The sequence below is a fragment of the Petaurus breviceps genome, unplaced genomic scaffold (genome assembly GCF_028583685.1).
Source record: "Petaurus breviceps papuanus isolate PSGF00001 unplaced genomic scaffold, PetGlider_PUasm1.0 77, whole genome shotgun sequence".
Classification (NCBI taxonomy): Eukaryota; Metazoa; Chordata; class Mammalia; order Diprotodontia; family Petauridae; genus Petaurus; species Petaurus breviceps.
This window is the reverse complement of record NW_027186492.1, coordinates 7,656,388-7,676,981: the sequence shown is the minus strand read 5'-3', so window position 1 is coordinate 7,676,981 and position 20,594 is coordinate 7,656,388. Positions and strand designations below refer to the sequence as shown.

At 34.8% G+C, this 20,594-nt stretch overlaps 1 protein-coding gene across 2 annotated transcripts in view; it reads right to left on the bottom strand.

The window, feature by feature from the left end:
* Positions 1–583: 583 nt before the first annotated feature.
* Positions 584–20,594, bottom strand: part of GOLM2 (golgi membrane protein 2) — a 99,870-nt gene continuing 79,859 nt past the window's right edge. The window contains exons 9-10 of one of the 2 annotated variants that reach the window (XM_069105925.1): positions 12,127–12,294; positions 584–6,171 (exon numbers count right to left, since the gene is read on the bottom strand). In XM_069105925.1, the coding sequence (XP_068962026.1) occupies positions 6,104–6,171; positions 12,127–12,294 (236 nt within the window). In that variant the 3' untranslated portion in view covers positions 584–6,103. The remainder of the gene's footprint in view (positions 6,172–12,126; positions 12,295–20,594) is intronic. The other variant, XM_069105926.1, reaches the window with a different exon arrangement.

The window sequence follows — 20,594 nt, the reverse complement described above, 5'->3', positions numbered from 1 at the left end:
TTTGCTTTCCTTATTTATACCATTTTCAAATTTTCCTCAATATTCCTTACTCTTTGTGAATTTTGTTCTAGGTCAGTTCCATGTTTGGCAGACATACCAATAGGTAATATGCAACACAGTGATCTTTAAAATTTTTCATAAATTTCTACTTCTAACTTTCTAATCTCCTCTATTCTCATCTCTTCTGCCAGAAAAGTACATTGGAATTTTCAGTGTCATAAAAGTAAGATGATTGGCTTGTTTTATCCAGGTAAGGAAATAGAAATTGGCAGGTATAGGAAAGTGAGTCAGGGAAAGCATAATCTGCCAATAACAGGGGAAATGATGAAGGAATACTAGGAAACAAGAATAGTTGTGACAGTATGGTAGGGAAAAGGCTGTACTAATTAGCCAGAATATTGTTCATAGGGTCTCTAAGGGTTCCACTTGTGGGTAATCCAAATGTCCTAATGGGCATTATCATCCCATTAGAGCTCTGGGCAGGCATACACATATGTTGAGTAAATGTTTACTAAACTGTTGCACAGGGGAGTCTAGTTTACTCACAAATTCCATTTATCAATTATATTTAAAGGGATATAAGTTTCGCACAATTATCATGGATATTTATTGAACTTCTAAAGCGCACAAAATCCTATAAAACTTGATTACAACGACATGGCCCCTGCTCAATAGAAATACACAATATGCTAATTTTACATAGTATAAATTAGACAAATATAGCACAGGTGACACAAAACATTCAAATTCTTTTAAATTTAGTTATTTTGTTGGAGTTTCCTCCTCATCTTTTTGGTTATTTCACATTTAACTTGAGAGGATTAGGTTATAAGTAGGTAGAGAAGAAAGATGATAAAAGGCTGGAGCATGATATAACAAGATGTTGTCTGTCTCAAAGAATTCCTTACGGGGGATAGTCCTTTAATGTAGATACTGGAGTCAAGGAAAGAGGCAGGCATGTGGAGATGCACTTATTCAGAACCACTCACCCATTTAGATGCTTAGAACAACGTTAAGGGTCCTAATGGAGTCATAGGCTCACGGCAAGTGGGATAAAGAAAGGCAGGCAATAATTTCTATGTCATTACTGCCATGCTTTCCACAAGCTACTGTCACACACATCCTTTTCTACTGCACACAGACACGTTAAGTACCTTAAGTATCTATTTTATTTTTGTTGTATGTTCTCAACTGTGCTTTTTCTTATATGTCTATATCTACATCATCCATTTAAAACATAAGCTCTTAGAAGCAGTTAACTTAAACTTGCTTTATACAGTACAATGTACAGTACATATTATGTATGCAATAGTTTTTCAATGATAAAAATTCACTGAAATGTTTAACATTGACACAGTGTTAGTACACAACCTCTCTCTATTGAGCCGATTTCATAAGCATCCTTTCTCCTGGGGATGTTCTGTCCCTGTGTTCTGTGTTCAGTGTTGCCTAACTACAAAGTTCTAACTTAATCACATGACTGTAAATGATACAAGAGAAAATAGGTATGAAATCTTAAGATGATTCATTTTCATTTTTTTTCCTGGTAAAATTATTCAAGAGAGACAGTATAACAAAAGTAACCTACTGAAGTACAGGTTGACTGCTTAAATCCACTCCAAAAGTGAAAATTTGGTTATTTTATTTCTTAAAAAAAAAAGGGTTGAAGGTATGATTGTTCACATTCTCCCTAGTAATCATTCTTCCATTTTCATTTTATGCTCTGTATCCCTTTTTTTTCAATTCAGTATTCCATGACCTGAGTTGTTGGATACCTAGATAGAACTTTTATAAATAACTTAGTAGTTTGACTGTCATTAGAGAAGTTCTGTGCATTGGTCCAACACATTTCTGTTTTCTCCATCCTCTCAAACAGGAATAGTTAGGAAGGGCTTGGTGCTAGTCATCTTTAGCATCTCATCACAACTAACTTTTTTTTTTACTAAGCCCCTACTATCTATCTGCATAGTACTGAGTTGGGCACTGTAGGGGAAATAAGTATAAGACATGGTTCCTGCTCCTGAGGTGCTTAGAATCTTATGCTTGGGGAAGTTGACATGTATGAGTGAAAAGTTGAAGTATACAAGGCAGTTTGTGATTAAGTGTTAAAAATGGTACACTAAATACTATGAGATCTCAAAGGAGGGAAAGATCACTATGAACAGGAGTTTTAATAAGAAAGGCTTAATGGAAACAAAGGAATTGAATTGGGCCTTTAAAGAACAGTAGGATTTGGATAGGCATGGGGTTGAGGAGAGACGCTAAAAACAATATGAGCAAAGACACAGGACAGGAACACCAAGGTGATGTTGAGTTGCCCCATTTGACTGGAATGGAAGTTTGATTCGGGGAGTACTAGATCAACACACTGGAGCCAACTGGAAAAAGCTTAAATATCAGGCTAAGGAGGTTCCCTGTAAGATAAAGCCAAGGGAAGTTTTTGAGCAGGGAAATAACATGATTTGTCATGTTTTAGGAAAATGAATATGGTGATAACATACAAAATGAAGTGGATAAGGGAGTAAACTCAAAATAAGTGGATAATTTATTTTTTTTATATTTTTTACTTTTTGGAGGGGGGAGGGTAGGGCAATTGGGGTTAAGTGACTTGCCCAAGATCACATGGCTAATTTTTTGTGTGTGTTTCAAGTGCCTGAGGCCGGATCCGAACCCAGGTCCTCTGGACTCCAGGGCTGGTGCTCTACTCACTGTGACACCTAGCCACCTCAAATGGATAATTTAGATTACAGTAGTGATTCAGGCATGAGGCAATAAGGACCTTTCTAGACTGGTAGCAAAAGGGAAGGGGCACATATGAAAAAAAAAAAAGTTGACAGGACAGAAAAATAATTGTATACAGGAGACAATAGAGTCAAATATGACTCCCAAGGTTTCAAGTCTGTGTGCCTAGGAGAAAAATACCTTTCATGTGTATAGCACTTTATTAGAAAGTGCTTTCACATACATTATCTCATTTGATCCTCACTATAATCTGAGGTAGGTAGAACTGAGGCTCTGAGAGGTCCAAATGATTTGTTCAAGATTACTCAGCTAGAAAGTAAGAGTCCCAATTCCATGTCTTCTAATTCAAGGCAAGTACTTTTCCATTACACCACACTGTCATTACAGCAATGGAAATAGGGCATTCAGGAAGGCAGTTGCTTTTCTTTTTTGAGAGGTGGTGTGTGTGAATGGTGGGGATGAGTTTGGTCTTTTATATGGTGCATTTGTTATACCAGCAAGGCATCCATTGGTAGGTAGAACATCACAAATGATGTCTAGAAAAGAGGCTAACAATGGAAATATAGATTTGAGGGCCACACATAGAAAGGTGACAGCTGGGACTGTGGGAATAGAAGTTTCTCTGGGGACTGAATACAGAAAGAAAAGCAGAAAAATAAGAATTCAGCAGTGGGGGTAATATTCTTGATTAGAGGATGAAAATGATTTTGATGTGAAAACACATTTTCAAAGAGCTCTCTAATCAACGCTCTATGAAAAGATACTCATATTCCAAGTTTTGTTTCAGGAATCTCTGAGTCTCACCTCCGAATATGCCATGGGAAATTTAGAAGGTAGCATGGAACGAAAAATTTGGGGAAATATTGCACAGAACTGAAGAAAGGATTAAGTTCATAGTATTTCATTATGATAAGTTTGATTATTCCAATATGTATTCATTCTCCTTCTGAGAAAAAAAAAAAAGGAAAAATCCTGACCATGTCAGACTGCTTTAACTAATGTCCCTTAGGTAATAGGTTCAGCTAACTACTGTTATCTCTGAATTTTAAGCATAAATGTCTTAAGAGTAAAAATTAACTGTTATTCCAGTTTCTGATATTTAAAAATCCTTGCTTTCTTTTAGAAACGTCCCTAAAACTATTGCCATTCTCAGTGCCCCAACATAGCAAAGCTGGATACATATGGTCTTTTTTTTTAATACAACCATTGCAAGTTTATATTTGTTTTTATAGATATAATATTATTGAATTATACTGTAACATTAATAAAAATTTCACACTGGCATTAGATTGTAGTTATTTGCTACCACATATATATCATATATATAGTAATATATATCATATATATCAGAGTCAGCACCAATAAAATGAAAAGGGTTTTTTTATTTATTCTTAATTTAGCAGGACCCAGAAAGTGGTGATTGAAATAGCAAAGTTTTCATTAAATTAACACAATATGGGGCAAAAATACATATAAAATTAAATTTTAAGGCAGAAGTAAACATCACAAAACCAGCATTTCTAATAAAGTCTGTAGAATGTCAGTCTTAAGAGATGTATGTGTTTGTATAGTACTAAGAGAAGTTCTACCAATTGGATCTAAATTTCTAGGGTTATAAAAATTTTAGCCTACTGGTAGAAATTTAATTTGTAAATAAGTAAATGGCTGCTAAGATGCCCAAGTGATTGGTTTTAGGTCAAAGGAACTAAGGCAAATATTTTAAAATTCTATAAGATTGTACAGTATTAGATACACATTATTACCGAAAGTCTTTTCAATCTCCCCTGCCCTCACTGTCTCCTTAACACTATTTAAATTATTCTATGAATTATCTCTCTCTACCACAGGCTTTATTCTATTGGTGACAAAGAGCCAATCTTGGGGTGGTGCAAAAAAAAGCTTGTTCATTGCCTAAATTACAGCACCTTCTCCTGGTTACAAAATGATTTCCCAAAACCCAAAATAGTTAACGAAATGAGTGATCCACTTATCTCTATTATTTGTGATTTAGACTTCAACCTGAGTACAGAAAGAGAAAAATATCTTTATGTTTATGTGCTATTAACAGTAGCCCTTCTGAATAGCAGTTAGGGTTAGCATTCTTAAATTCTTTAAGTGAATAGAACTATTTCTGTAAAATTTAAAATGCTTTAAACCAGATTACAAAAATTACCTAACTTACAAATTTTAGTGAGATAGAAAACCAACAATGTCAAATAGGTCAAATGTCTTAAGATATCTGCATTTAAATTAATTTTGAGAAACAGATTTAAATATTTATGAGATAAATGGGTTTTTAACAATAACATTAAGTAATAGCAAATTATATATACCTCAGACCTCTCTAATATAAACTTTTAAACTATTTGTAATAAAACAGCTGTAGACTCACTATACTTCTATTAACAGTTTGGACATTCATCAAAAATGTTTTAAAATTCCATGTATATTCATTCTGATAAAGTGTAGGAAAATACTGCATTGTAGAGAATTCTCGAAACTACTAGAGAATCTTTGAAATACTGATTTCAGGTTTTCTATGAAGCCAAATTAGTCCCATCCAGGATCTGGCATTTAAATCATGAACACTATTACCAGTCTTAACTGGAGATATAAAAAGTATGATCATTGTTGCCTACAGTTAAATAGTACTGGTATTAAAAAGGTAAAAATACAGCCATGCAGACCCCCCCCCCATTCAATTTCAATTAAATTTCATTTTTTTCAATTGATGAGATACAACCATCAAAAGAATGTATGTTTTTCTAGATTATCTCACCTTTTGAAAGTTTATCCTCAGAACACAAAACAGCACCCATGTAAAACAAAAGGGGTAGGGAGGTGATTTTTCATACATGCTACCCTCCTGTATCCCCCTTACACTTCGATATCTAGGTGTCATTCTCCAAAATACTCTAAATGAAGAGCAGAGGGATGGAGCAGAACATGTATTGAACCAATTAAGAATATATTTGTTTATAAAAGAAAGCTTTCAGCTTATTCCCACCATTCTGGATATGCTATGTTCAACATATAAACTATATAGCTATACTTCCAATTTAAGGAAACAATTCAAACTAAAAATTTGAAATAGATACATTAGCTTGCTTTAAATGCAAAGATTACAGTTTTTGTTTGCTTTGTTTATTGGTTCAACTACAAAAGAACCAAAAACATCTCTGGGTTTCATAATACAATATACAAAAGTTCAAATATATACATATGTACATTTCTCTATTAAAGTTCTCTATTAAGTTTCTTCATTGGTGGTTTTAAAAATAAAAGCCAAGAAACAATGAAGCAGAAAGGGTTCCATTTTACAGCAATTCAGTTTTTCTGCAGTTTTCCTCCCGTACAGAATTTATACATCATTGAAGCGCTGCTTCCCATAGTCTGCAGGGTCCATTTGAAGTTCACGTTCTTCATCATCTGTAAGTGAAATATTTACATATCAAAAATAAATTCTCAAAAAGGCCACTGCAGAAATTATTTTTAAACGATGCCTCAGAACTCTTCTTTCTCTTCTGCTTAAGGATAGCTGACTGTGTTCAACGTTTTTTTTTTAAGACAGACATAAAATTTATGTCACTTCCTTCCCTACAAGAAAATGACAATGAGGGTAAGACCATAGAGATATTTATGTCTTCCATTGTAAGCTCATGGCCTTGATTTAATTTTTTAAATGTAGGTACTGATATTTTATGCTTGGTTTTAAAAGGTTGCATGTTTGCAACAGAAGCCATTTAAAAAGATTTATAGTAAAATTTCATCTGAAACCTCTGGAAAACACATAGTTCTGGATAAGTTTTATAGTTAGTTGAAGATGTACTCTTTATACACCAAAACATGTTTTATTTTGACCATTTTGCATAGAAATATTTTAAATGCCATTTCTCTGCTATACCCAACACAATTTAAATTTTTCTCATAGACCAAGGGTCATTATTATGATAAATATCAGTCCCCATCATATGCAGCAATACAATGATGCCCGTGGGTCCTAATGGAGGTATACGGAGCTAGGATCATAAATGTATAATTGGAAAGGCCCATATAGGTCATCTAGCCCAATATCCTCAGTTTTATAGATGAAGAAACTAAGGTGTAGATAGGTCGGGAGATATGCCTGAAGAAGCAAAGCTAAGATTCAAACCCAAGTCTTCTGACTCTACTTCCGGTGCTGTTTCCCCTGTATCATATTGTCTTACCTGAAACTAAATGTTATAGTATAACTATACAACCTGGAATAGAAATTTCCAAGAGCTACTGCTTTGCTTCTGTCTATGATATCACCTAACCAAACTGAACATAGACTGATGATTATTACTTATAGCAAAAGATATACACAGACTAAATGGGGTATACTAATATAGTTCATTTCTGTAAAGGAAAAGTCTATTAAAAAATATCATCAATATAGAATGGCACTTAAACAATTAGCTATCCACACTTGACTGAATTTTGTAATGTCTCAATTCCCTCTGCAGCACAAAGTGAAATACCATTAAGTATGGGATACCTTCAGTACCATGTTGGTAAATGTTGAAGAAATGGCTTTAAAAAAAAAGTACCTACAACACACTTTGAAGTTTAATCTGCATTATTAGCATTTTTTCCTTCACCGTCTTAAGTCTAGACAATCAACAAAACAGAAAATCAAGCCCTGACTTGTATCTGCAGATTCCCAAGGTATAAATGCTCACATTGACAATTTAACAACCTGATCAAGAGCCAGGTTGACATGGTTCCAGCATTCCTCTGGCTATCTCCCATAAAATGGGATCTATGAATCTCAATAACTAGGCAGGTTTTCTGGGCTAACAACTCAATGGTGTTCCTTCACTTTCCTTCTCTTAAGAATATGGGCCAACCTATATCACTGGACCTGCCTTCTAAAATTATCCAAATCTGGGTACCATACACTTCTGTTAATTGTTTGTTCTTTTGTTCGGCTACTTCTAACTTTTGGATTCTATGAATCAAGATGGACACCCCCATAGGATTACTGATAGAAATTATTTTGTTTTGTTAATCCTTAGTTTCAACTACAGTCTGTAAACACACACACACACACACATATATATATATATATATATATATTGAATGAACCGAATGAAAAGAAAAGGCACATACAGTATTCAGTGTGAAAATTCATGGAAAGTGTTCTAGGGCTGTGGGTTGTTAGTCTTAGGGCCTTTTATTACGAGTTCTGTTCTAGAAGTTGCTGGAATCAATTTATAGGAAAGCAAATGAAATCACATGTAGGACTCTTTTAGATCATAGAAAAGTAAAGAACACCATGCCTTATGGAAAATTATTTTTACTTTGTGGTAGGAAAGAAACAATGTACAGACTGGGAAAATGTGCCTTAAACAAAATCACATTTTCCAAGGAAGTGCTTTTTGTTTGGTCACTGATTTAGACACATCCAGTTTATGAATGACTTATATATAAAATGTCACCAGAGCCAGTGCTAAAGCTTTAGCCCCTAAAGTCAAAGCCCCCTGGAAAACTAGCTGTTGAGTGGCTGGAGCAATGGGGAGAGCTCCATTTGCAGGGTTAGAGTGAGAAAAGGTGTACTCAGTAGTGGCTGTGGTGGTACCTCTGCTTATGGAAGCTTAATGAAGGTTCTGTTCCTACTATTGGTGGCTCCTGGTATATCTTGGGTTAGAATCTGCAACTTTTAAAAAACAGAATCAGTTACTAATGATAATAATAGGTAGCATTTATATAAAGCTTTAAGGTTTGCAATGTGTTTCATAAATATTATCTCTTTATAGCCTCACAGCAATCCTAGGAGGCAAGTGCTATTATTATCCTCATTTTACAGATGAGGAAACTGAGACATTTGGAAGTTAAGTGACATGCCCTGGCTCACACAGCTATTAAGCGTCTGACACTACATTTGAACTCAGGTCTTCTTGACTCCAGGTTCAGTGATCTATCCATTGCATCATCTATGTGCCATAATGATGGTTATATTACAATGAAGTATTAAGCTACCTTATGGGCCAAGGGCCAAGTAGACCTTTGTCAGCTGACTTAGAAACCGAAACATCATCTATAAAACAGCTTCTATGGGAAAATATGTTAAGGAAACATAGGATGATATATTTAGAGTGGAAATAGAACTTAAGAGCTTGCCTCATCCAACCATATAACTTTACAGATAAAGAAACTGAGGCCTAGATAGGTTGAATAGCTTACCATCAGCACATGGGGAATAAGCATCAGAGCCAAAGACTGCAATGCTCTATTAAACCATAGAAACACAAAAGATTTCTCTTCATAAAGGATGTCATAAAAGCTACTAGAAACCAGTTATTCTTTAGTTTTGAAAAATCACTGTTAACTTAGCCCCAATACTGGATAAGTAGAATACAGGTCGATGTCATAACTTTGCATGCCTATATTATAAATGTTTTGTGACCTTTGACATGAATTGTGATCCAAAATATATATACATCTATAAGAATATGGGCCCCCCTTTTTAACATTTATTATAACAAGTTTAAGAAACTTGCACATATTTGTGTACAAGACACATCTTTATCATAGCAAACCCACAGGAACTATCCACTCACCTGCTCCTTTAACAGTATAACAATTACTTTTTTTTTTTTAAGCAATCAGGGTTAAGTAACTTGCTCAAGGTTACACGGCCAGTTATTTCTGGGTGTGGTGCTGAGTGTCTGAGCCTGGGACTCGATCTCCAGGTCGTCCCAACACTGGAGTGGGTGCTCTTACTCGCTGAGCCACCTGGCCACCCCTAAGCAATTGGGGTTAAGTAACTTGCTCAAGGTTACATGGCCAGGTGTTTCTGGGTGGGTGCTAAGTGTCTGAGCCCGGGACTCGATCTCCAGGTCGTTCTGACACTGGAGCCGGTGCTCTTACTCGCTGTGCTACCTGGCCGCCCCTATCACAATTACTTTTAACTTTAAAAAATGACCTTTAACAATTACTCAAAATATATCTAAAGAAAGATTGTACCTAACAGTTCCACGATAGCAAATAATTCCAGTATTCCAAAAACACTATTTTTGCCACCTTAAAAAACTGTGGGATTAGCAATTGTGCCTTTCTTTGGTGCTTTGTTATTCTTCTTTGGGGTCCATACTACCTGCTACAAAAAATCTGCCATAAATAGCCTATTCTTGACTGTTATTGGTACATTTAAGTTCAGTTTTAAAGTCAAAAGAATAGTGTTTTACTCTAGTTCTAAGATTAGAATAGCAAAAAGCATTTTTTCAAACTATTATTCAATTCTAAATTAAATCGCCACTTAGGAGTACATGACTGACTATCTTATGCCTCAGCTATCTTCTGCCTAGTGTGATATGAAAAACACTAAAATTTTATTTCTGTTCATAATTACCCTCTTGGGGGTAATACTAGAGGTCCTGTTAAAATGCAAATACCCCTAAAATATAGTATTTTAGGTTACTAACATCTTATGTCACTGAATTTTGCAGGTATTATTATCTTCAGGTGACAGGATAAATTTACATGAGAGCTGAACTTCTGGATCAAGTAGGTACACTAAAAGAGAACAGGAAAGGAGTGCAGAACAAGCTATTTCTTAACTTTGTCTAGCACCAGCCTCGAATGAGTATACTATTAAGCTGAAAATTCCTTCAAAATTGTGCTTCAGAAAGGTAGCACATAAAAAAAAAAAGATTGTGAATTACAGATGGAATTAAGCTAACGGGTCTAGACAAAGCTCCAGAATTATCTTATGACTGGATGAAAAAAATATGAAACCCCTTCAGAAAGAAAACTAGAGACAGAACTAAATATAAACAATTAAGTTAATAAAGCCAGAAGATAATGGGAGATTCAACCAAATCACAATTAGAAGCACAAAAGCTCAGTGAAAGAGGAAGATATGTCAGTCAACAACATTTATTTGATACTGGTTATGGGAAGTAAGTGGTGACTGAAGAAACAAACAAAAGGAAAAAAAAAACAAAAATCTAATTCCTACTCTCTAGGAGCTTACAATCTAATTGGTACACATGCAAGAAAAATGCTTGACAATTACAATACACAAATAACTTCGAAATAATATGATGCAACCAAAACATAAAAGGGCTGAGTATAAAGAATAAAAATGATCAGCAGGATGAAGTTAGCCAAGGCAGCTTTTCTGGAGGAGATGGTAAAAATAAAAATAGGTAGGTAGAAAAAGAATTATAGTTGCTTTAATAATACAAAAGAAGTTTATTCATATAGGGAGTCATTTATGCCTCTTCATATAATTTTTAACAACCATTCATCAATCTTCTTTCTTAAAGACTCTAGCCTTGGAAAGCTATGGTAATAAACAAGTATATGCCTATATGAAATTTGGTAGCTCAAAGTTTTTATTCCTGTGAATTGTGCAATACTTTTAAAACCAAATATATTTTCTTTTAAATTTCACAGCACATTTTAAAGTTGGAACTTTGGTTACAGTAATGACAGCAAGAGAGAAATCAAGAACAAGTTAAACTTATAATCACAAAAGTATAATTTCCTGTGCATCAGTATTATAAAATACAATAAATACATTATACATGCTGTTTAATTTCATAATCAACTTTTGTAGAAAAGAAAAAAGGTCCACTGGAAGCTACACTAAATTACATGTAAAGAGCCAGAAAGCAGCCCAGGCAAAATGGCAATAAGACTACATTCTCTGAAATACATACAGTATTAAAACACAGGAAGGGCAGCATGCTCACAGATAGTTTCTGAACTTTCATTTAATTAAAAGCTCAGAAGTAACACTTAGCAAGGAAAATCTGTTGAATCTGTGTATTATACACAATAAAATTGCTAATCTTAATGAACTGATGAGTGTGACAATTTAAATTTTAATTCAAGGGAAATAAACCAAAAATTCCCTTACTGCTTAACAACTATAAACTAAATAGATCTTCAGTGGAGACGGGAACCATTCCCTTTCGTGCCAACTACCCCTGTAACCCAAGGGTTAGCTGGGTATTATTTATAGTTAGGCTAGAAATGGTTTTTTTTTTTTCAGCATTAGAAAAAAGTTCTTTTTTTGGTGGATTTGCCTTAATAAAGACTAGAGGCATATGAAAGAACATTAATTCCTATTGAAATCTTCTGAAGATTTTAAATTTCTAAACTGAAACCAGATCATGAAGACATTTAAGATTACAAGCCAAAACAACAATTCTAAAAATAAATTCAGAATCTAAAACTTCACTAAAACATTCATAAAAATTTTAAAACAAAAACTAAACTGAAAAATTATATAAGCCTCCTTTGTATTAAGGCAGTTCTTCTAAGAAATGGAAAAAAAATTCTACACAAATTCAACTAGTAAGCGAGAGGTGGGTTTCATTGTCACAGCATGGAGGTCAGGCCCAAGCTCACCTTGGACGTCTTCTTCTCCACCATCACCATCTTCTTCCTCATTGTAAGCCAGCTCAGCCTGCTTGTCTGCCTCATACTCACCTACGTTACCATCATCCCCATTATAATCCGCCAATTTAGAGCCATGCTGCGGATCAACAGGGGATTCATTTTCATCAAAGAACCGGCCTGTGAAGTAGGCAGAGGATTAAGTCAGAAGCAAAGAGAAAAGAAAGAAAGAACCTACAAAGAAAGCCAAGCAGAGGGTAGGCTAAGGAATCCTGGGAACTTTAGGGTGCTAGTTAAGAAAAGTCTATTTTGTGAAGGCTATCCATGATAAAAGTTAATAGGACTTCAGTATTTAAAAATAACTCTTAAGAACTTCTCAATTTTACTTTAGTGCCCAGTTACTTGATACTCCTTTAAACCAAATAGCACCAATCACTTTCAACTCTGTAGGTTTTTCCTCAAAACTGAAGGTTTTTCTAGCAAGTATTTGGTTCCTTTATTACTTCATAATAAAAGCTAATATTATTTGTATTAAGAAAAAAATGGGTATGATCATTATTTTGTGATTAGAGCAATATTTGGGCATTTCTGCTTTTCTATTGTTTTTAGATAGTTTAAATTAGTATGATTCTCAAAATGAACCTTTTTCTGGTTTTTTAGACTAGGTTAGTTTGTTTGGAATCCTAGGAAAAACTGATGAGTAGAAAATAATGGTCATATTCTTGTCTTTAGCAAAACATTTTGAAATGGGAAATGAAAAACAAAGTCTAGAAGGTACTAAGATATATGCATACAGATTGATATTGTTCAGAAGAAGTATACATTTTGTGGATCACTGAGAGACAAGTGGATTTTTTAAATTAAATATAATGAAAAATCCATTCAAGGAAGCTATTAAACTGGTAATGAAAATACAGTAATATTAGGCATATAAAATGTATGGCTCATTCATGAAGATAACAAGGAATGGCATTTGAGATAGACATCAAATTAGAGAGTATTAAAATTATTTCTTAGTCTAAACACCAATTAAAAGTATAGATGAAACTGATAATGTAAGAATGTAACTTTTTAAAGGGGAAGTCTATTTGTGATGCAGTCTCCATTTGTGTTTTCCTTCAAAATGCTTTCTGATTTATTTGGAAAATAAGTTTAAACTTTATTTCAACTGAAATTATGCCTTAAAAAGTTTTAGAGAAACAAGGCCATACAAGGTTGCAAAAAAAGTGTAATTCATTATAAACTTATTTTCTTGCTAAACATACAGCTTATTTGCCAACATGAAAGTGAAACAAAAAAAGTTTAATATATTAAACTTACACCATGTAATTATTTGGGGCTATAAAAACTGTATTTGGAGATTGCATTAGGGCCAATATACATTGAAACTATCACCAAGGAATTTAACTACTGCTTTGCTTATGATAAAGGTAAAGCAGACATGGAAAGAACTGGTGAGTTCTGGTTCCTTGTACTGCTGGTTCATCAGCTCATTTGTATTTCTAATTATTGGATAGGGGAAGATAAAACTAGTCAACACAGTGGAGGTTTTTTAAAGAAAAAAGACATGAGAAGATGAAGTAAATTTGGAGCTTCTCCTCCAAAAAAGATGATGCACAGAAATAGGGTGAATAAGTAACTGAACAAAAAGTGAAAATTAAGAAAAACATCACGATTCAGATAGCCTACTTTCAAGAAATCCAGAGATTGTTTCTTAACAGCAGCAACATGATATTTTGGCAGTACTGACTGTTCCTTTCCCCAAAAGTTACATAAATGGTACAAATGCAAGCAGTAAAAATGATAATTTTTCTAAAAAGAACCAACTATATGTTTATATTCCTTCAACATGCAACATTTAAAGATGTTAAAACAAAGTAAGCAATATTCTTAAATCCTATTATGGAATCAGAAATTCTCATGTGCTTTAAGTTTTTAATATGGTGGTACCTATATGCAGACAACTCTTTATATATTCTTGTTATTAAACTTTTTCAGTTCCTCAAAGCATCCTGTAATTCTTCTAAGAATGTCCACGTTTATGAAAAGAAGGCTAAGAAAAGCAGAAAGTCAAGTAACAGAATCACAAAATAATAGGGCTACCTTAATTAATACCACCAGAAATGGTATGTTAACCATAGAAAGAATAGGTCAAGTCAGGACAAAGTGAGATATCTTAGAAAACTTGAAAGCTGAGGTTTCAAATAAACACATTGACTTAATTAGCTTGTATTCATTCATAAAATGGATGACACTAGCATTAAAGTGATTCTAATGGGTAATTTATTTATTTTGCTGCTTTTTGGAGGGGGGAAGGCAGGACAATTGGGGTTAAGTGACTTGCCCAAGGTCTCTAATGGGTAATTTAAAACTTAAATATTGATGATGATATATTATTTTAAAAGATGGTCACATAAAGACCCTTTGCGAAGAACTAATTAGTGCTAAAATATATTCAAACTTTTCATTTTTGAACAACAGCATTAAAATTTTGTTATTTGTCTTAGAGGAAACTTATTCTATCATCCTAATTCCTGTTATTACCTCCAACCAGTATATTAAACTTAAAATACTGTTTGGCTGGAATTAAGGACAGAGAACTGAGAACAGAGAAGTCTATAGTATTTTTCTTTTAGGAATAATAATAATTGACATTTATATGATAGTGCTTATTAATGTTTACAAAAAGCTTTATATAAAATACCTCATTTTATCTTAATAAAAATTCCATGAGATGAGAATCACAAATATTATCCCTATTTTACAGGTAAGGATACTGAGGACAGAAATCCTAAGTGACTTACTCCTAGTCACAAAGCTAGTAATTGTTAAGAGATAAGGTTTGAACCTAAGCTTCAGCTGACTCCAAATCCAATACTGCTTCCTCTACTTCTTCCTCTTTTATATAATCTACTCCTCGATTTCATCATATCAAAATTATTCTCCAACCACAGTTATATATACTGATCTACTTATATGACATTTGCAATAAGAATTTACTAGAAGGGTGTGATAGTAATGGCAATTAAAGATTCCCCTGTATTGGCTTGGTTTTCAAATTGATTGTATTAAAACCCAGAGTTTGTTAATCCCACCTGTGGGATGGGCTTGTTGATGTGAAAAGAAAGTCCTGAAGTGGGAGGAGCTGGTAACGTAGATTTGGAGAGACACTGGAGAGAGGCGGAAGATCTTTTTTGGTAGCAGCACCTCGTGGAGAGAGAGAGACTAAGAGAATTGCTGGTGGCCGCTTTGAATTGCCCTGGACTTTTGAGACCTGCCCCCCCTGAGCTGCCAAGGACTGAGGAGACATGGCTGTTTTGCTGGTACTTTGTCTGTCTGTTTTGATGTTATTTTGCCAGATTTGTCCACTGGTGAAAGACTGTCCTTTTGTTGAAGAAGTCCTGGAACCTGGCTGTTCGCTAAGAAGGCCTGCGACTGTCCTGCAGACAGAGAGTGAATACTGTCCACTGGTGAGGGACAGTACTGTTGTTGCAGGGGTCTGGAGACTGTCCTGCAGACAGAGTGAATACTGTCCACTGGTGAGGGACAGTACTGTTGTTGCAGGGGTCTGGGAGCCTTTCTGTTGGTTCAGAAGCCCTGAAGAAGGATTTTCTTGTTGTATGTTTACAGAAATCCTGGGAGAGGGCTTTGCTAATGTGTTCAGGGGTTCTAGGGCTGTTCTACAGACAGAGGATAAATTCATGAAGGGACTGGCGATGTATCTTATGGCCTTGCTAAGCCTTGTCTCTCCAGGAACTAAGATTGCTGAGAACTTGCCTGTGTCAAGATGAAGAAAAGACCTCCATTTGGGTATTAAGTGCTGTGTTTAAACTTGATGTAACTCTGGGGTAGATTCAATTGTGATCCAAGGGTGGGGAACTTTTGACCTTTTTGTGTTCTATGGTTGAGCAAATGAATGTATTTTACTTATGTTTGGAAACTAATCTCCATTTGAGAAGAGGGGCTTTGTGGTGGACTTAATTAAGGTATAGCCTAGGGGTGGAGAAGTATTTAGAACAGAGACTTTGTAATTGATTGAATGATTGGAAGGTCCTGGGGTGGGGTAGTACTTGGAGATTATTTAATCATACTTAGTAAATACTGTATTTTGAATGATGTCATGTTTTGATCGTCTCTGTTCTGGGTTTGTTACTGAATAAAATAGAGAGCACCTATGCTGGTATTTCGAACCTGGGAAGTTGCCTTTGCTTGGTATTACATTACAAAGGGGTGGCTGGGTGGTGCAGTGAATAGAGCTCTCACTGGCCCTAGAGTCAGGAGGACCCGAGTTCAAATTTGACCTCAGACACTTAACACAAAAAACTAGCCATGTGATCTTGGGCAGGTCACTTAACCCTAACTGCCCTACCTTCCCCCCCTCCAAAAGAAGCACAAAAAAAAGAAAAAGAATTTACTAGAATCTCATATTCCTTAAGTATTGGTTGTTATTGTCAGATGCATCACTGAGTGGCTTGTCTACTTAGTGGAGAACAGAAGGAGGCACATTGAATAAGAAGATGATTCGGCCTTTTCAAGTGACAGATAAACTGATGCAGCTAGTCTTAGCCTACAATCTTACTTAATTTACAAGCTAGAGGTAGAATTCTTAACCCAACAAGATATAGAAATGATCATGACAGATAAAAATAATTTTGGTATTTAGTTTAAAAGATTTTACGTGAACAAATTCAATGCAGTGAGAAGAAAGGAAACTGTTGATTTGGAAAAATCTTTGTTGCAAATATAAAGGTCTCATATCCAAGACATATACAGAATTTATATTAATATACCAGAAAAGCCATTCCCCAATAAATAGGTTGTCAAACGATATGAAGAGGAAGTTTCCAAAAATGCTTCAAATCATAAAAAAGTAAAATTGCAAATCAAAACACCTAAGGTTTCACCTTATAACCATCATATTTGCAAAAATGACATAAGGGGGACCTAGGTGATGTAACAACAAAAGATGTCAAAAAGTTTATTATTTAAAAAAAGATATCTGTAAAGCACTTTACTCATTATTTCATTTGATTTAACAACCCTGTGATATAGATATTATTTTTATCCCATTTTATAGATAAGGAAACTAAGGCTAAGACAGGTTAAAGGACATGCCCAGGGTCACACAGCTAGTTGTTGCCTGGGGGTAGGGTTCAAATTCTAGCTTTCCTGAATCTAACTCCAGCAGTCTATTTGCCATGTCACCTAGTGGTCACCCCTCCTCCTCCCTTTCCACTTAGGTGATGATATTGAAGACTTAACCAGAAATCTACCAGCAATAGTATAATTTGTCATATAGTTTTATCAGGATACCACAAATAAATTTCATATCTAGATTAATTTTAAAATTGTCTTTTAAATATTGTAAGTTTTTAGCAATATGGAAGAATCTTATTAATTAATCCTAATTAATTAATCTTATTAAATGGGGCATGTTTGTAAAGGAATGTGGTATAAACAAAAACCTCAATGAAAACAAAACATGTAATCCTCATACGGGAAGATAAACTATCTTCCTTTTAATCCATGGCATACGAACTAAACTCAAATTCCTTACTTAACTATCGCAGAATAAAACTCACTGCCTGCCTGCTCAAGGATTTCCAGTGGCTCCCTATCATCAAGAGCATCAAATATAAATTCCTTTGTTTGGCAATCAAAGCTTTTCATAACTTACTCCCTTCTTACCTTTCCAGTTTTCTCACACACTCTTCTCTTCCATGCACTTGATGTCCAGCTATACTGGCCTACTTGCAGTTTCCTCAAACACAACACTCCCATCTCCATAGAAGCGAGGAATCCTCTACCTCTTCACCTCTGCCACTCAATTTCCATGACTTTCTTCAAAATTCAGCTCAGACCCACCTACTCCAAGAGGTCTTTGTCCCCCCAGCTGCTAATGCCTTTCTATCTCCTACCTCCTTCCATCTACTCTGTATAGATTTTGAATGTATCTAGTGGTTTACATGTCTCCCACATTAGAATTAAGCTCCTTGAGGGGAAAGGACTATTTTTGCCTTTTCATTCCCAGTACTTAGCACAGTACCTGACATATAGTAAGAGCTTAGTAAATGTTGTCTTGACTAATAACTTCCAACTGCCATTAGGTAGTACATTAGAAACTTGTAATAGAATAAAATATATCAAGCATGTACATGTGACACTCCCTTTACCTCCCCATCCCCACCCTTGGATGTTACTACCCATAGAAGTAACTAAACATAGATAGATATGAGATAGAGGTCCTACATTAAAATCTTTGCTCTCTTACTACCTGTGTGACTTTGGGTAACTCACTGAGCAGGTTAGACAAGACCTCTAGCTACATTCCCTTTCAGTTCTGAATCTATGACTGTGTGACCTTGTCTATCCTAAAGCACAGAACCCACAAAGGAAACACCAGAGTTTTAGTATATTAGAATGATGAATACCACGAAAACATGAGTAGGACAAAATGTACCATTCTCTTGATAAAACATGTTTCAGTTTTTGTCTGACTTTTCGTTTGTCATTATTTAAAATATCAGAAATCCTGACATAGACAGCTAGTTCAAATTAGAAGATAAAATATTGTTGATGGAAAGACAGAATAAAAATATAGAAAAACTTTGTTTAAAAAAAGAAAAAAAGATGATAACAAATTTGTCATTATCAAATTACTCAACCATAAAAAGCTATATTAACCTAGAAGAGAGAAAAAAATATTTCAAAGAATATTTCAGTATCATAATGCAGACTAAATTTTTCAAAATCACTAAGGTGAATCATTTCAGTGCTTCATTAACTTGGGACATTTATGCTGTTTGGTTTTCCAACTGTTCTGTTATGAAAATCTATTTTTAAAAAAATTGTCATTCTATTTAAAGTATCACCATCATTTACTATAATCACAATAATGAGTTGTTCTCTGAATGGGTATGCTAAAATTAAGTACAGAGATAAAGATCTTTGTTGTAATGATTAATATGTCAAGTGAAATTTCACACATTAAACATACAGTACACACAGGATAACTTATCAAACTAAAGGGAAATACTACTGTGGCATTAATGAGGATAAAATGATTACAAGAGATTTTTACTTTTTCCTATGTAACTAGATCTTCTCAGACTATAAAAGGGGAACACCATCCCAAATAGTATCATACTGTTCAAACTAAAGGACACATCCCTCCTTTGTTTTAATAAATAATAAATCTGCTTTCATTCAGGAAATGGTTTTTGTGAGGTGGGGAGAAATATTACATGGGTGTTTGTAGGGAAACCTGTTATTTGAGTGTCAAAATAAAATGTATTAAATATTTTTTACAAAGAAAGTGGGATTATTTATGAATGAGAATTCAGAAATGTCAACCAGCTCAGTATGACCCTTGCTACACACTTCATCAGCCATGTACAGTTGCTGAATAGTAGTTAACTGAATAAGCTTAACTCCAAAAATACTCCAAATTAGCAGCAGCAATAGCTAGGGTCATTCCTATAGTACAGTGATCTCTAAATTACTTTGACTGTGTACCTTATTAGAAAATAAATTTTTGAGCCCTCCCTATATGTTATATACTTACTTATTTGTAAGTAAAACATACACTGCTATACTAAGAATTACTGTACATTATAAAACACAAAACAGAAAATTTAAAATGAGATAAAGATGAAATAATATTTGAGTCTGAAGTTGACAGGAAGCCACTAGAGTTAACAAGTAAGAAAATGACATAGACCGGTGCTGCAGGAAAATAACTTTGGGAGCTGTGTGGAGTATGGGATGGGTTTCAGTAGGAAGAGACCTGAGGCAAAGAAACCAATTAGGAAGCTACTGCGGTAATCCAGGAGGGAAGGAAGGAGGTGAAGAGGACTTAAACTAGGCTGGTATATGAATACAGAGAAGGGGAAAGGTGTGAGAAATGGGTAGATAGAACTGGCAAGAACTCTAGAGATCATACAAGAATATTGTACTTAATGGCCTTAAATACTTCTAATTTTGTAACCATAATAATTGTACTAGAGTCAACAGGAGTCTGCAGCTCTGCTTTCATTTGTACCTAATTCCAGACATCTGTGGATTTACAATGTTATCCAGGGGTGGGGAACTGCAGCCTCAAGGCCACATGTGGCCCACTAGGTCCTCAAGTATGTCCCTTTGATTGAATCCAAACTTCACAGAACAAATCCCTTTAACTGAAAGGATCTTTTCTGTCAAAAGGATACAACCAGGGACCTAGTACCCACATGTGGCCTCAAGGCTGCAGGTTCTGCAACTCTGTATATAGTCACTTGAATGAGGGGCATTAAGAAGCTTTATCTGTTGCATCACCATGTTTTAAAAAGAAGAATATAACACCCCTTTCCCCATGATCAAATTCATCCTTCCTAGCTCCATTTACATTTCCAACTCATCAACAAGGGCATACTATGGACCTCATTATTACAAATCATTGTCCTATCTCTGGATACTCCAATACAGTTTCTTTTTCTTCTTCA